Here is an 18,367-nt window from a genome sequence, read left to right on the forward strand (position 1 = left end):
TAGAAAATGTGAGTGATTTGATTTTATAAGTGGATGAGGGTGTTATAATGTAATGGGGATAGAGCTAGGGTCCATGTCAACGTTGGCATTGGGAGGACCAACATAGAACAGTGAAGGACAGTGGTTTGGTTCCCACCATGTCTATACACAAATACACATACCCCAAAACACCCGTGCCCTACACTTTGCCCCACCCTTTGCCCCCACACTCTGCCCCTACCCTCTCTCTCTCTCTTTCTCTTCATAAATACACCCCTTCCCCTTCTTCCACCATCCACTACCTCCATCATCATCATCATCATCATCATCAACAACATCAACTTCCATCTCTCTCTCTCTCTCAAAACATGGCCATTAGAAAAGCAAAGACTTCTCAAACCAAAGTCCTGAAGCAAATCCTGAAGAGATGTTCCAGCTTGGGAAAGAAGAACGACTACGACCACGATGATGCTCTTCCTCTGGATGTTCCCAAAGGCCATTTCGCTGTCTACGTTGGAGAAAACAGAAGTAGATACATTGTGCCCATCTCCTTTTTGACTCACCCCCAGTTTCAGTCCCTCCTTCGACAAGCTGAGGAAGAGTTTGGCTTCGATCACGATATGGGACTCACTATTCCCTGCCAAGAAGTTGTTTTCCGCTCTCTAACATCCATGCTACGATGATCAATTCTCTACGCTCTGCTCAATTGCTTCAGGAAGAAAGATCGAAGGTGGCCAAGATGAAGCTTCTTCTGCTTCTCTTTTTTTAACCCATCGATCTCTCTTCTCATATGCATTGTGTTTCTCATGCTCGACTCGGTCGATCTGTTTTTTTTGTCCCATTCTTTTTTTCTTCTGCTTTTGAACAGCCAACCCCATTTGGGTTTTTAGATGTTCATCACGTGACTCTAACTTTTGTCCCCATGAGGAATTTCTAGGGGTGAAAATTGTATAAAGGGTTTGTTGTTGATGACATTTTCCTCGCAGAGGTTCTATACTATGTATGCCCTGTGAGAGAATTTAGTTTTTTCAAATGGAATCTCCAAAGTTTCATGTCACGGATACCTCTCTCTGTTTCTCTCTCTCTCTGTTTCTCTCTCTCGCGCGGCCTGTGAAAAAAAATCTTACGGTATTAGGATTTGTTCCTGGACAGAAATCGACAAATCTGTGTACTTCATATTGTATCCAACATAAAAAGGAATCATTCATAAACGTAATTAGAAAAAGGTTTTATTTTATCTCCTTGCACACAAAGTACAAAAGAAAGTTGCAGAGTCAGGTGAGTAAAATTATTATAAACATGGTTATTATAAAAATTATAGGTGATTAGATCAGAGTATGAAAAATTTAAAAATCGTTTATAATAAATGTTGTTAAAATAATATAGAGGCATAGGAGTAAAGATGAAAGAGAAAAATAAAGATATGTTTTCTTATTTTGTTTGTTGAAAGTTAAGGAAAAGGAGGAATAGTTGTGAGAGAACGTGGTGGTGTACTTGAGTGTACGGATATCTGGGCTAACTATAAAGTAAAAAAGGAGATAGAATGCCCCACATAGTCCCACATAGTATGATACCATATTAAGGAAGAATATGTCCACGCTCCAAGAAAAACCAATATAAAATCATATTACTTTTACTTATGCTTTGGGTGGAGAAGAGATTGAAAAAATAAACTGAAATTTGAGATTGTTTGTATTACAAATATATATATATATATATATATATATATATATATATATATTACAAATATATATATATATATATATGTATTTGTAATATAATGAATTATGTTAAAAATATAATTATGTATTTTATTTTGCTTAAATTTTTATTTTTATTAGTTTGATACCTTCATTTTTATGTTTTTCTAATAATTTTATGTCTAAGTTTCTTTAACTTTTCTTTTTCTTTTATTCGATCCTCTCTTCCCATCTTCAGAAATAAAATCACTTCTAAACAATAATATATTTCTGTATACATACCATACATACCCATAAATCTACTCGAAACAAAGAAATAAAATTTAACTTTTAGAAGAAAACAAATCCTTTACTTTACTTCTGTCTATTATTTAAAGCTTCATATTATTAAACTCACCGAAACTTGCTCATTTAATATGTCTTTTGTATGCTCTACATTAGTGACACTTAAATATTTATTTTCTTATTTCTTATAACTTTCTATATTTTATTTAAAAATTTATCTTAATATTATACTTTAAAGTTGATAACTAATTATATATTAATTTAAAAATTAATTTATATTTTTTGTTAATAATATAAATTATTAGTCAGAAACTCAAATCACTCGACCACGATAAGAAGGTCATGCGACGGCGATCGATCCATGACAACGAGCCATGAGTGCTATTTAGCACAACCATAAACAGAGATTAACCTCCTAATCCGGTCCACTAACGAAGGTCTATTAAGGTAATATAAATAACGCAGATTCCAAGAATCAGGTATGTCATTATCTACGGTACTCTGACAGTCAAGTGTCGACATCCTAACTGACTTGATCGTCGGAGTGTCTTCTAGAAGGTACCTTCCCAGCTTGTACGACAAGACGAAGGGAGAAGCAGAACAATCGTTCTCTAAATCCCAACATCCGTTAAAAAAGTTTTAAATATCAATAATTTTTTAAGGCATAAAATAATATTTAATTTAATTAATATAGTAATTAGTTTTTTTTTTCTAAAATTATTTGTATTAAGTTCTAAATTTTGGTGCTTTTTGAGATAGGAGGGAAGAGAGGTTTTCTAACAATGAGGTTCAGTGGCAGCACACTCCACAAATCATCATTGGCACTAATTAAAGGGAAAGGCAGTTGCATGAAAACAAAGTTTGAAAGGAACTGCCCTTTCCTTTCGCAGAGAAGGACCAGTTCAGAAACAAAAAGCTGCCTCTTCTTAATGGTCCTATCTTCATTATTAATTAATGCTTCTCTTTCTTTCTTTTCCTTTCAGCCACAAAGAGATTCTGCCATTCACAACTATTCTTTAACTGCCTCACCAAACTCCCTCTGCTCCAAAACAATATCTTCTCTTCTCTTCTCCAACACCCAATTTCATTTTTCCTTTCAGTCAATAAAAAATAAATTCACGCATCATTCTCCCTTGTTCCTTTCTCTTCTCATTAACGCATGGTTAAGCACATATTTATGAGGGTTGGATTTCAAAAATTGTAGTTCAATTGGGAGTTTCCAAACATGACAACTTTTAACAGATTTTTCTGATGGGTTCATAGTATTTTTCTGAAACCCTTTTTCCAGTATTTTGTCTTACTAGTTGAAAAAATTGACCCACTAAAAGAGAATGATTCAAAAAGAAAGTGTTACCATCTATCTCTTTAGTTTTTACAGATTGTAAATACTTTGGGATATGAGTAGTTTTGTTGGACGTACTGGGAAGAATATTTGTGATCTGCATCTACATCTACATCAGTTGGGAATTTGCATATTGGAATTTTGTCCCAAAGTGCCCCACCCATGTTCTGCCCTATTTCCTGGAAAGACCCCTTCTTGGTCTATTCTATATGTTACCATTCAAACTACACCACCCTTTACGTTCAAAATCAGACTCTTAATGCTATGTATCATTCTGTGTCAAAAGAAAAGTCTCTTGCGTTGCTTTCATGCTTTATATCCCAATCTTCGTACTTCAAAACTTAACATTTGTTATTAAATACATTATAATTAGTTATAAAGTTATTAAGTGGAGTCCCTATGTGTTCTCCCCATAAATGAAAAAGGTTTCGTATATATCCATATATAATGTTTTTGTCTTTGCTAAGTATAAGATTTGGTCGAAAACCATGTTGCCCTCTATTCCTGACAAAGGTTTCCGCCATCTTAGTCTAAAACATCAATTATGGTAAAAAATAAGTGTATTTGTGTGTTAATGTCCTCTGTTCTTTTCACAGTGAAATTGTGGTAACCAGATGCTTAATTACCTTGGACGTCAATAATGTTAGAGGAATCAAATAATGGTTGAACGTGCATCGCAAAAAAAGAAAGTAACAACAATAATTATACTCAATAATTAGGCGTTCCAAGATGGTGATTCTTGCCGTACCATTATCAACTCATGTAGCATAACAAAAAGTGATGAGTTATGAATTAACATAAAGCACTTTGGAGTCCCTTTCTCTGGACCTACCGTTAATTGGTTATATAACCTGTGAAGATGTTAGTTGAAAGAGATGAAGAGGAGAAAAAAAAAAAAAAAGTGATGAAAAGGAGTTGAATTTGTAGCATAGTAATTGAAGATTGTGAAAAAATGTTGAAGAAAATGTGAAAGTGTATATAGGAAGATGAAAGATGAATATGTTGATGATAGGGTTAAGGTGAGAGGAGAGTTAGAGTAGGGAAGGGGAAGGGAAGAGAGGAGCACGTGAGATGGGGCCCAGAGAGAAGGAGAGTAATGGAGCATATCAAATGCGCCCACGTGACCTGGCCCCATTTCATTTCTATACATACTTATTACGCATTTCCGTCATACTCAAATTTTCTAACATTATCAATTTACTTCTTGCGTTTAATTTTTAAGTGTTTGGGTATCTACAATAAAAAGTATTTTTCGATAAATTTTTTGATAAATAATCACTTAACAATTTTTTAACAATAAAATATTTAATTAAATTATTTAATAAAACATTTGTGAGATGATTGTATGAAATAATATACTTTTTTATATATTATAACTCGAAATAAAAATGCAAAATTATTCATTTGAATAGCAAATTGACGATTAATCAACTTTGACGTTAAGATTATTCAGTTTTTTTCTGATAAAAAAAAGATTATTCTGTTTTTGGTCCATCCTAACTGGATCAGTCAACAACAACAAAGTCTATCCATATTTTGCCCCCAACAAGGTCAGGGCCTTGGCAAATTGGGCCACCCGATCAATTGAGGACAAAGTTTTTAAAATCCATCTTTTATTTTGAAAGCTGTGAAGGATGTAGAGAAAGTTGGTTTTCCTCTTTGGTGATGGTTTGAGTTGCATAGGAGGTGGTTTTACGGTGGTGGATGAGCCGTTTGCACTGTAAATTCTGCTGGTTGACATTGTTGTGAGGTAAAAAGACATTTAAGCTTTTTTATTCTCATTTTCTTCGAGCTGAGGTGGTGATGGATACCGATATCCAGAAGCCTACTTTTATTGCAAATGCAAGCGTCCGGAAGTCATTGTTAAACACTCTGGATATAAACATTCGTAAGTCAGTAACATTTGCAGTTGAAGGTCCCGAATGCCTATGTCTGTAGTATAGAAATGCATTACGGATAGAATTATTCGAAATTGTGTTTTGTATTCTGGATTTACGTATCCGGAGTTGTTTTTTGAATTATGGATGTCCATATCTGGAATAGTTTACTGTGTTCCGGATGTGCGAATGCGGAAGTGTATGTTTTGACTTATGGATTTTTGTATCCGCGAGCTAAGTAATTTTTTTTTTCAGCATTGTGAATGGATACACAGGACTCATACATGGGAATTTCAGGGGAGATTGATGTGTGGGATGGATTAGACGATGTTGATCTGGAGCAGTTAATAACTTACAATGCATTAGATAATGAACATAGGGCATATAATTGTAGTGAGGCATTTACTACAAATGAGGTAAGGTAAATGTTGGGGTTTTTTAATGTTATTGTTTATGAATGATTTTAAAATTTGGCATATGTTATTGTAGGTATTTCGTGATCAAGATGAGCTGTTAGAGTGGGTGAGAAGTGTTGGCTATAGTTATGGGTTTGTTATTGTTATATTAAGGTCGGATACATGGACGGGCCAACAAGGAAAGATGACATACGTATTATTAGGTTGTGAGAGAGGAGGTAAATACATACGGTATAAAAAAAGACGTAGATATAAGTAGAACGGGAAGTAGGAAGTGTGAGTGTCCTTTCACATTGCGAGGCAAACCAGTCAGAGGTGGTCAAGGGTGGATGGTTGAATTAATTTGTGGTTCTCACAATCATGATTTGGCAGAGACAATGGTGGGCCATCCGTATGCTGGAAGGTTAAGTGTAGAGGAAAATGTTATGGTTGAGGATATGACTAAAACTTCAGTGAAGGCAAGAAATATTCTACTAACCATGAAAGAGAGAAATGAGAAGAATTTGATGACGATAAAGCAAGTTTATAATGCAATGTGTGTTCACCGAAGATCACAACGAGGTCATAGAACAGAAATTCAATAGTTCATGTTGTTACTGGAGCGAGACATGTACGTTCATTGGTGTAGGTGTGAAGAGGTGTCGAATGTTGTGCAGGATATATTTTGGACACACCCAGATTTAGTAAAGCTAGTGAACTCGTTTAATATTGTCATATTGATGGATAGTACGTACAAAACAAACAAGTATAAGATGCCTTTACTTGAGGTTGTTGGGATTACATCAACTTATTTGACTTTTTCCGTTGCATTTTGTTTACTAGCAGCAGAAAAGGAAAACATTTTTTTGTGGGCCCTTGATAGACTTAAAGGGTTGTTTTTTAGAATTGATTCATACCCTAGGGTGGTAGTATGTGATAGAGATATTGCCTTAATGAATGCAGTGAGAATCGTATTTCCTGAAGCTTATAATTTGTTCTGTCGATTTCACATTGATAAAAATGTGAAAGCAAAATATAAAATGTTGGTGCATCCAAGGGAGTCTTGGGATAAAGTAATGCAAGCTTGGGGATTTGTTGTGGATTGTGATATTGTTGAGGCCTTTGAAGATCGTGTCAACGCTCTTCAAGTTGTTTATTCTCCATGGCCTATATTTGTTGATTATGTGATGGATACATGGTTATGTCCACACAAAGAAAATTTTGTGAAGGCATGGACAGATAAGGTAATACACTTAGGAAACACAACAAGTAACAGGGTTAAAGCGGCATACTGGACCCTAAAGAGAATTCTTCAAAATTCCATGGGGGGATTTATGTTTCTGTTGGGATTCGGTCAATAAAATGATTATTTTACAACATAATGCAATCAAAGCTTCATTCCAAAAGAGTCTGCATGTGGTCGGACATCAGTTTAAGGTTACTAATAGTGTTAACTTAAAACTTATGTAACTTATATTTATTACTTTTATAGGTGAAGCTGAAAGATGGTTGTCCTATTCCACCTACAAATATATTGTGGGCATCACATTGTTATCCTACAGCCCAATCTTGGTCAACATACTACACTAACCGGATGCAAGTTTATACACAAATAATGTCCATTAGACAACATTTCTAATCTTAACATTTGTAATAGATAACTAATGTTTTTGTTTTAAGATGTTTAGGATCTTTTAATATATGTATTGACTACATTTGTGATGCATTTATGCGCACTTAAGTATGTATCCTATACACACAATGGTGGCTAGGGATGAGAAAATTCGCAAAACATTAGATAGTTACGGATATGCGTCTTTGGAAGCTATAAACGTGACTACGGATGACAATATCTGGAACACATTGTTGTGTTTATGGATAGAATTATCCGAAACTCATATTGGTGCCTATGGATGGATTTATCCAGAACCCAATATTGGTGCTTATGGATAAAAAAATCTGAAAGTCATAGAGCTGCTTATGGATGGAAAAATCCAGAAGTCTAGTAGGTACCTATGGATGGTAATATCTGAAAGATATAAGTGTTTTTCGAAAGGCAATTATTATAGATAAAAGCAGTACATGATTTTTTTTTAAATGCTCATAACCTAATATCCCAAACCATTGTAAATAACAATACTAAAATCCACATTCAATAATATAAATAAGGTTCAAATACATCGTCATGGATAAAAATATTACATAAAAAGGAATCCTAATACATTATCCCTAATACATGCTCAATCATTCCTACGTGAATGTCTCCTAACATATGCAACTCTATCATCAGTCACTCATCGTGCTAACATAATGGCTGCTTGTATGCCTTCCCAAACAGGGCTGCCCTCCACGACATCACTATGATTAAGTAATTGTTGCAATATCTGTGTAATACGACAAATACCCTACAAGCATGAATGTCATAGTATTAGAAAAAGATAACACAAATTAATACGTTAATAAAGTTACAAGCATACCAGAGCAATATGTTCGGGATGTGACTCCTCGGGATGTGCTCCGTGGCCACGTGCATCTGAGGGTACCAATGGAGGACGCTCATCATCCTTCGCATTAATCACATATGGATGTGATACAGATCTAAACCAAGACATGAACTCTTCAATGCAAGTGTCAGGATAAGGTGCTCTGACCATATCATTTATGACATAATCAACATAATGTAACCATCAGCGGTCGATTTCATTTGTATTCGGATCACCATGTCTAAGTAAAGATGGGTTGCGAGGGATGATCTGTGTATATCCATACTAACGCAGAACACGTTCTGGCATGTGCAATTGTGTCCAATTTCCAACCCTCAAATAACCAGAGAATAAGGAAATTCACTCGAATGAACGTCTTCCCTGTGCTTGTCATATGAAAAAAACCGAATCGAAGTTGGTGTCAATGTATCTAAAAACAACAACTGAAGTACCTTTTCCTGCATCATACATCCTACACCGAGATTGGTCTTCAGAATACAGTGGTTGCATACGTCTCATCCCTATAGATGGGAAGTGCTCATAAATCCACTCCTGCAACAATGTCGCATAACCAACTAGTTGCTTAATGTTTGCATAACTACAATCTCCTAGTTGCTCATACATGTGAGTTAATGCAGCTCCCGCCCAAAAATATCCCCCAGTCAACCTCAAATCAACAAAAAATCCAAGATAAAACACACTAATTGATGTAGCACTCTTTTCGGCAAAGATAGTGCAACCGACAAGGTGAAGTAAGTAAGCTCTGGCAGCCACAGTCCACTGCGTCCTTAAGCATGTGTCTTCGTACACATCTCTTAACCAACTCAGGCGCACATGAGCTCCCCGACAGTATCTTGTTTCTTCAGATGCATCTCCATGATCAACACGGAGAGCTTGTACCAATAAATCAATCACTGAATCTGCATCTAAGGCTTCCTACGTATAAAATTGACCGATAATGGGTAAATGCAACAAATTTGACACATCATCAAGAGTGATGGTCATCTCCCCAACCAGTAAATGAAAGTTGTTAGTCTTTGCACGCCACCTCTCTACAAAAACACACAACAACCATCGGTCTAAAATCTCATAACTAGCATGAAGCAGACATTTCTACAACAGCCTCTATGCGCTCATGAGGTGCTCCTAACTTATTTATCTTCCTCCCATGTGAAACGACTTTCAGCTCACCACGATCCTACAATAATCAACATATATCATCAATAAATATATACATACCAAATACAAGAAATTAATTTGCATTACTTACCAAACCATCCCATAACTGTCTGGCTACATGATGTTCATAATTAATGAGTAACGACTTATCCACTAGCCCTCATGGATAGCCTTCATCATCAATTTCAAGTTCTTCTTCTTTAATATAATCTTCAAAGTGTTCATTTGGAACTGAAGTACTAGGACCACCCGGTCTTCTTCTCACCGATGCAGTTGGTCGCACACGGTCCAAATTAGAACTTCCTCCACCTCTAGTCCTCACCATCTTACTTTTCATAAAAATAACATTTAATCCAAAATTACAATGGAACACAGATAGTATAAAAGAACAAACCAAAAATAACATATTGCGAACTACCCTAACTACCTAACACAAATACGGATATTAATATCTGAAATTCATTCACAAAACTTCCAGACGAAACCATCCGCAGAACAATAACAAATATTGGATAAAAATACCCACAAGTCAAATATGACTTCCGCACAAAAATATCTGAAAGGCACAAACTATAATTTCGCATAAATTTATTCGGAAGACACAAACTACAATTCTGAATAAAATTATACGGAAGTCACTTACCCTGTCTTCTCCGACGTTCGCTCCTGGGTTCCTCTCCGTTCAAGGGCTCCTTCAGAGGAAAAGTGTGAAGTCCTTAGCCGTGGCGACTATTGCTATGTCGGCGAAATCGAACGGTACAAAGGTGGTTGACGGTTGCGGGTTCACTGCGAAAACAAAGAGGAAGACTTGGGTGTAGATCTCTCACTTCGGTTGCGGGTTGGGTGCATTGCATTAGGTGCACATCTCTCACTTAACCTAATGCCAAATTCATTAAAGACAGTTTAGTCTTTTCCTATCTACCATCGGGTGGGTGCAGGGAGAATCAGCCCAAGTTTTTTTTATGAAACTAGTTTTCCATCTTTTAACCAGCATCTAATGTTATGTGAAAGGATAAAAATATCTTTTTAAGTTTTTAAACAATACGGTTCAACATAGATTCTAGATTTTGTATTCTTGAATACATTTTTAGATTTAGATTTTCAAAATATTTTTCTGGAATTTAGAATATATTTTTGGAGTATTTTATCGAAAATACATTTCCAAATTTTTCTTTCAAAATACGTTTTTATGGGATGAGATTTTGGTTTACCAATTTTATTTTTAGAATGAAAAAATCTATTCTGAATTTATTTTCATAATATATTTTTTAATTCCAAATTTTCAATTTGAAAATAAAGGACAATTTTATAAACTCAAAATCATCAGGAAGCAATTGGCAAAGTGTATTGATGTAAGAGATAAATGAATTGGGTAAGGCTTATGATGGGCTTTGTATTGGGCCGGGTTGAGAGGTTGAAAAACATGTGGTGTCTTGCTTTGGTTGGTACCTCTGCATCTGATCTTGAAAGTGTAGAGTACTACTGATAGCAATGCTTCACCCCGCACTGGTTGCATCATGTCCCTGTCTGAATCCTTATCCTTGGCGCCATCACTTCCCCGGCGCAGGCACAGTGACGGTGAGGATGACCCCAATGCGAATTGTGAGAGAGAAGGCGGTGGTTGGTTCCAGAATAAGGTGTATGGCCAATCCCAGAAGAGTCCAAATGGTGGCCAAGCAAATAAGGAGAGAGCTCTCTGATATGCTCCTCACCGACAAAGTGTTGCAGTATGCTATTCTTCCAGAAACTTCCTTAGGAGCCGACCGTTACCTCTCTTCTCTCACCACCATCACTGATGTCCAAGTCTCCGGTGACCTGCAGGCATCTTCCCTTTCTCTCTCCCTCTCTCTTCAATTCCTTAACCGCTATTAAATGCTTTCCTTACTCGGCAAACACATATGTAGGTTGTTAAGGTCTTTGTCTCTGTTTTTGGGGATGAAAGAGGGAGAGAAGTAGCCATAGCTGGCTTGAAGTCAAAGGCTAAATATGTTCGCAGTGAATTGGGGAAGCGTATGAAGTTGCGCTTAACTCCCGAGATACGGTTTCTAGAGGATGATTCTTTTGAGAAAGGAAGCAGGGTATGCTTGCTTACTTGTGTGTTTCTGTCTGAACAATTGCAACATTCTTTAGTTTTCCTTTATCGACACCCACATTTTTCTTACGTCCGTTAAGGTTGTTTATTGGTCCCTGAATAATCCAAAACCAGTACCTTATGGTTGCCACTTGAACCGGTATCTGATTATTTTCATTCTACTTTTCTTTACATGGTTTATACAGCAATCTGAAGTGTGCATAAACTGGTGCATCATGCTCATACTCTCGTTCACTTTGCATTTTTGGCTTTTTTTTTGGGGGGGGTTGTCCCTAAATCTACATTTTTGTATCTCATGGTGGAATTGAGCGTCTCATAATTCTGGGACGAATTTAAATATCTTCAATGAGGCATCCTTTGGTAGTTCATGTTCATGTGCATGTCACTCTTTTTCCAAATCTTAGCAAATTGTAGGCCACTCTTATATTGAATGTGCTGTGAGCCTGTGAGCTTTAACTAATCCGGTGCATCCACAACACTTTAATTCACAGGTGATTGCAATATTAGATAAAATAAAGAATGAGAAGAGTTCAGGGAGTCAAAACAAGGAGCAGCTGGACTCATCAAAAAATGAGGATGACGATAATTGGGATGGGGAAGATCCTGAAGAAGGTGTCATTTATGTGGAATAGATGCCTCCCAATGCATCAGTACTGTCACTGTGCCTGTTTGATATGGACAGATCTTTCAATCTTGATAGGTATGTTTTAATTAACATATGTCAAGCTGCTGTACTTTAGACAATCCTACTATGAGGGATGTTTTAACTTTTAAGCACTGAATCGAAGAAAAATAGTCAGTCTCAAGCTTTCTTCTAGGTTTTTGTCAAAGATACGTACATATACTTTATATTTTATATCCCTAAAATTGTTTAACTTCATTCAGTTAACAAATGGATTACTTTTGTGCAGTGCTCGGAAACACTATGTTAGGTGGAAACATGCTGTTCTAGTGTTCTCAAGTGCAATATCATCGGAATACAAAGACCTTGCATTGTCAACCTCGAAGTGATGTAGACCGAATTTTGGGTTTTGGGTTTTCTCCCCATATATCACTTAACCCAGTATGTCAGTATACAAGAGAACTTGCTGTATAAATTTTTTTTTCTTGCTTTACTTATTCCTGCAAGTGGAATCTATAATGTTTGCTATTGCTATCCAAATTTAGGTGTCTTCAACAAATTACACTCAGCTAGATCCATGTACATGTGAATTTGGTAGTTTTTTGCCGTTTCTTTCTTTTTACATGGACTTCGTTCAATTTTGTGGGTTTTCCCACGTTCCTACGTTTGCCACTAGTCACTTTCCACTGGGATGCTTTCATCCAGAATATACCATGGTTAGATGCCTTTACTTTTCATTTTCATTCATCCACAAAACTTGCAGGTTAGAAGGCATACTCTCCTAGTATCCTTTGAACGAAAGAAATTTTGAAAATATTTGTTGTTAACGAACGCTTGACTTGCTATTGCACGATTTTCAGTAAATTGTTCTCAAGACAAACTATTTAAGAATGCAGCTGAAATTTCAAAACGTGTTAATAAAGCTCTCATGTTGAACTCGATCACAGCACAGTCCTTCATCTTGGTCCTGCCTGTTATACTAGTTTGTTCTCTTGCTTCCAAATGAAGAATGTCGTGGTTGAAAGTGACTATCTCAAGGGTTTCAAGAATATTTTGATTGAAACTAAGTCTTTACGGGCTTTATGGTTTATAAACACAGGACACACAATCACCATCGTTGTTTTAACTTGGTTCAATCCATTCACCACATAGACTCACGTCTATATAGATGTTATTGCAGAAGTGACATCATGGCATTATTATTGCAATAAAAAAGAAAGAAGAAAAATGCAATTTAACATTTTTTTTAATAACCATATTTTTCATATGAAATATTAGATTTTTTTTTCTTAGATGATACTATTTTCACTTTTATTTCTCCATCTAGTATTAGCACTCTTAGTTTTTATTTCTCTATCTAACACCCTTTATGTTTTAATTTCCCTATCTAGTATCGTTTCTTTTCATGGTTTCATTTTGTATTTTCAAAAGAAAAAACCTTTTAGAATTTGGTTTCTAAAGCTGGTGTTTTTAGAATTTTTTATTTCTTTGTCTAGAGTGAATGCAAAGAAAAAAAAATATAAAATAGAATAAAAATAAATTTAAAAACCAATAAAATAAAATAAAAAGCAAAAAGGAATTAATAAATTTAAAAAATGAAATTTTAATTTTGGATGCATTAAAAAAATAAATGTATTGGTTGTAAAAAAAATATTTTTAATGTTTAAAATAGTTAGAAATAAAATTATTAAAGAGAGAAATGAGTTTTTACAAAATAAAAATAAAAAGTAATAAATTAAAAATGTTTAGTTTAAAATTTATTTTTTTGTAAGAATGAAGAAAATAAAAAATTAAACCCTACAACAATATAAAAGTTGAATCTATAAACATAAACTAGTATTTATTTTTATTATTATTGATGATGTAATCATGTTAATTTCAAGTAAAAAATACAGTACATAATTATAAAAAATTCAAAGTCAATTAGTATTAATTAGTAATGGACAAAAATAATATTGAAATGAGAAATTGAAGTTGTTTATTAATAACAATGTCAGTAAGGTTCTTGTTGTGACTGATAATAATTTGTTGCAATTGCAAATGAATGTCGATAAGGATCTTATTATTCATTGTTGTAATTAGTTGCAACTAGGAATGTGGGATGCGATGGTGGTTTTTGTTGTGTGCGTGGATCATTTAGTAATTGTGGCACTGATAAGAAATATATTGAATTGGCCATGTAACATTCCATGTAAACTCCCAGGAAAGAGAGGTGAGTCACGTGTGGACAAACTTAAAAACCAAGTCTTTCCTAACCAAGTCTTCCTTGAATTACTTTCAATTTTAAAAAAAATCAAAGAGTAGCAACTGAAGTGTCTACCCTAAATGCAAAATCCTTAAAAAAAACTAATGCAAATGTTACACGTAATGCTTAAAAATGAGAAGAAAAAAAATGTAAAAATAAATAAATATAGAAAATAAAAACAGCAACAATAAAAATAAAAACAAAAACATAAATAAATAAAGAATGACAGAAAAAAAATAATTAAAAACAAAAAAGATATAAAATAAAGGCAAAACAAAATAAGATAAAGACAAAAAGTATAAACAAATCAAAACAAGATAAAGATAAGAGATATAAGGCGATACAATAAAATAAGAAAATGATATGCTGAATATTAGATTTTTTTTATTTTTTATTTATTACTTTTTAGTTTTTTTTAATTAATTTATTTCATTTTTTAGGCTATATTAAATAAGTATGTCACTCCTAACATCTTTCATTTCTCCATCTTTTCTTTTCTATTACACACCCAACATTTTGTTTGTTGTCAACAAATGACTTCATTATATGTCATTGTTCACTATAATAGATCAATGAAAGAATATCTCATTGAATGATGTACATTCAGTTTTATGACACCAAAAGTTGTTGCTATCAAAAGGGGAATGATCCTACAAAGAATGAAAGAAGACATCCTAAAAAAACTGCATAGGGAAGCAGAAAAAAGGGTCGCAACATGTCACTTTCGCTACTCGACTAGACTAAGTCATTACACCGCCATCGAGATGCCGAGGATGATGATGTTGAGGCGTTCTTTGTCATCTACGACTCCATTCAATTACAAATCGGACCCGAAGTGTACGTCACATTTGAGAGGTTTGCATCTTCATCAACACAATGTTAACCTACACACTCCTCTCCTTCACTAAACATTCATTTTGAACAATCACAAGAAGTTCAACCTTCATATTACCACCTATCACAACTATTCTATTGTCCCATGAAGCACCACATCCTTTCTCACTAGATCTGAATGAACCCACCCATCAACATCTTGGGGAATGGGAAAAAGACAACATACACCTACCATGCTCCCATGTGTTTGCTTCATGCAAATACACTTACCACGATTTTTCTAGGTACATCTCACTTGTGTACACATTGCAACAGGTCTTTCATGTTTATGAAGGACTATTTGGTGAACTCAGAAATGAAGAGCATTGACCTGCATACATTAGTCAAATACTATGCCCAAGTCTCGACATGAAAAGAACCTCAAAGGGGAGGCTTAAGTCAAGTCGAATAAGGACTAATATGGACATAAGAGAACAACATGGTCGAACCAAAAAATGTTCATATTGTCAAACACCAGGACACACAAAAAGAACGTGTCTTAACAGTACTGGAGCGTCCACTTCTTGTTATTAATTATGTTTTATTTCGTACAAACTATTTAATCTTCCATTGAAAAAAATATTAAATGAATGATCATCTCTCATTTATTTTCTTTTATATATTCAACATATACTACATCATTTCTATAATTAACAACAATTCACAATGTTAATAATGGTACAAAATGGGCGAAAAAATTGATACACAGGACAATAATGTACATTGTCACATCACTCCTCCACAATTATTCACTTAATTTTTTTTATTATTACATACATATCATCCATGAATAACTTAATTTTCATTTATAATTTTTAAACGATTCAGTTAATATTTTTTTTTATAAAATATCCAAACAATTTTATTTAATTTTTACTATTACTTATTTTGATATCTTTTTAACAAACAAAAAATACCAACATTTAATTTGGTACCAACATTATAATTTATTATAATTTTTTTATCGGAATTTTATTATAAAAATATATTTACAAATGTATTATAATTTATTCTCCACAATTCAAATTTACTATAAAAATACAAAAGAAACAAAATAATGTTACAATTTTACATTTATTTTACCGCATAATATTTACTTATATCAAAATACCTACAACATATTTTATTTCATTCTGTATTGATATTTCTTCATAAATTTTTATATATTTTATTTTTATTTTTAAATTTCAATTTTTCTTCTATTTCAATTTTATAAATATTTAAATTCACTACAATTTTATAAATATTTAAAATTTAATTTTAATTAAAATTTTCAAAACACTTTTTACTTAATTTTTTTAATTTTATTTTATTGGTTCTTAAAATTATTTTTATTCTTTTTTTTTTCTTTTCCATTCACTCTAGACAAATAAATAATTTTTTTCTAAAAACACCATCCCCATAAACCAAATTCTAAGAGGGTTTTTTTTCAAAAATACAAAATGAAATCGTGGGAAAAAAAGAAATTGGATGGGGAAATAAAAACAAAAGAATAATGTTGGATGGAGAAATAAAAGTGAAAATAATGTTATTTAAAAAAAATTAAAATATTATCTATAACTAATAATTATTTTGAGAATGGATCAAGTTTAATTCTTCTTAAATTCCACATAATAATAATGCAATCAAATGTTTACAATATTGCAATATAATACCAAAAGGTAGAGTTTGAAATGCATTCCCAAATAATACTTAAACCTTCAGGTGTAGGATTTTTTCATAGAGAATATTTTCATTGGTATAATAGACTATCATCTAGTTTGTTCTTCTAATTCTTTATGAATAAGTATAGTTTACTTATATATCGTTTTTGTTAACATATGTGTTTTGATCTAGTTTCCACATATTTTTGTATTTTTTTTTCTTTTTTTAATAATTTTTTTTCATATGATGACAAATGATTGTTGTTACTTGATGTGTCAGCATAGTTGGAATGTCAAGTTGCATAGTGATATTTAACTAAAATCTTTTATTTAACAAAAATGATATGTTTGTAGTGATATAGAAGAAGAAGAAGTGAGAATAAAAAATATCTGAAAATACCTTTTTATAATGTTCCAAAATTGGTGAGTGAAACGTCTCCTTAACAGTGAAAATGGGAATAAGTCTATCCTTTATCGTCCTTATGTTTGTTACCCATTTCTCTTGGCCACAGGGCATTGGCGTCTCCTTCTCCTCTTTTATGCCTAAATTCAAAAACATCTTTATCAAAAACTTCTTATTATTATCACAGATTTTTATTATCATCGCAGATTCTCTGGCAGGGAATAGATTCACTTATATCATCTATTTAGACAAATAGATAGAAGAAAGGAAACAAGTAGGAGAACTAACTTACACTTAATATATTTTAATTCAGTTCTTAAATAATTACTCCAAAACCAATACAGAATATCGCTTAATTTTTATTTAATTTCAGTTCTAGTATTTTTCTTTTGGAATCATGAAAATCAAGTAGAATTGGTACAGTAATCGTTCTACAATTGTATTTTAAATGTTGTTGGATTCATAAAGTTTATTGCTATAAACAAATCTCGATAGAATATAAATTTATAACATCAAAATTATTGAATATAACATATATATATATATAATCAAAATTATTGAATATAATATATATATATATATATATATATATATATATAATGTCAAAAGAAAAAAAAAGACAAATAAGATAAGCAAATGTAATAAAAAAAATCAAATAAGATAAGCAAATGTAATTAACTAAAGATGCAAAATTAGTCATATGTACATGTATAATACACTGGTTGATATATATTATATGTGATTATTTATACGATATGAGATTATGGTTGATATATATTATATGTGATTATTTATATGATATGAGATTAATGTAGTGTATATATTGATATCTAGTAATATTATAACCTTTTTATGAATATCTCACAGTAGATACATTGGATGACACTGTGATCCATGAGTTGTAGTAAATATAACTACCGTCCTCAAAAGGAAACATCTTAATTTTGGTGATGGTAAAAATTAAATAAATTAATAAATCGGATAATAAAAAATTAAAGAATATCTTTGTACTGGTAAAATTCGTATGACTGACCACACGTCTCTTCATCAATGGGTCGACTGATACCATGCCTCAGTCCCCATCAATGAACCGACTGACATCACGAATCCAATTACACGCTTAAGCAGAGTTAGTGAAGTTAATCAATGGTTAAGAGTTAGGTAATGTATTCTTAAATATGACGCAACTCCCTAATCTGACCCATTAAGAGAGACTCACTAAAATAATATAAATAACATAGTTTCCAAG

The 18,367-nt window shown here is 33.1% G+C and overlaps 2 protein-coding genes across 2 annotated transcripts; both read left to right on the plus strand.

The window, feature by feature from the left end:
* Positions 1-200: 200 nt before the first annotated feature.
* On the plus strand, positions 201-1,036 carry LOC137820820 (auxin-responsive protein SAUR50). The gene has a single exon (XM_068625084.2). It carries the CDS (start codon positions 348-350, stop codon positions 660-662), a length of 315 nt encoding a protein of 104 aa, XP_068481185.1. The 5' UTR covers positions 201-347; the 3' UTR covers positions 663-1,036.
* A 9,607-nt stretch (positions 1,037-10,643) lies between these two features.
* LOC137821779 (ribosome-binding factor A family protein) lies at positions 10,644-12,576 on the plus strand. The gene is made up of 4 exons (XM_068626531.2): positions 10,644-11,061; positions 11,145-11,318; positions 11,824-12,032; positions 12,244-12,576. Exons 1-3 carry the CDS (start codon positions 10,732-10,734, stop codon positions 11,962-11,964), a joined length of 645 nt encoding a protein of 214 aa, XP_068482632.1. The 5' UTR covers positions 10,644-10,731; the 3' UTR covers positions 11,965-12,032; positions 12,244-12,576.
* The last annotated feature ends 5,791 nt before the right edge of the window (positions 12,577-18,367 follow it).

Source organism: Phaseolus vulgaris, chromosome 9 (assembly GCF_051622355.1).
Source record: "Phaseolus vulgaris cultivar YP4 chromosome 9, ASM5162235v1, whole genome shotgun sequence".
Taxonomy (NCBI): domain Eukaryota; kingdom Viridiplantae; phylum Streptophyta; class Magnoliopsida; order Fabales; family Fabaceae; genus Phaseolus; species Phaseolus vulgaris.

Bases quoted from the DNA above. Each gene is read 5' to 3' on its own strand.
- LOC137820820 (XM_068625084.2), top strand. From the start codon at position 348: ATGGCCATTAGAAAAGCAAAGACTTCTCAAACCAAAGTCCTGAAGCAA.
- LOC137821779 (XM_068626531.2), top strand. From the start codon at position 10,732: ATGCTTCACCCCGCACTGGTTGCATCATGTCCCTGTCTGAATCCTTAT. The intron at 11,062-11,144 runs GCATCTTCCCTT...ACACATATGTAG, and splicing joins AAGTCTCCGGTGACCTGCAG to GTTGTTAAGGTCTTTGTCTC. The intron at 11,319-11,823 runs GTATGCTTGCTT...TTTAATTCACAG, and splicing joins CTTTTGAGAAAGGAAGCAGG to GTGATTGCAATATTAGATAA.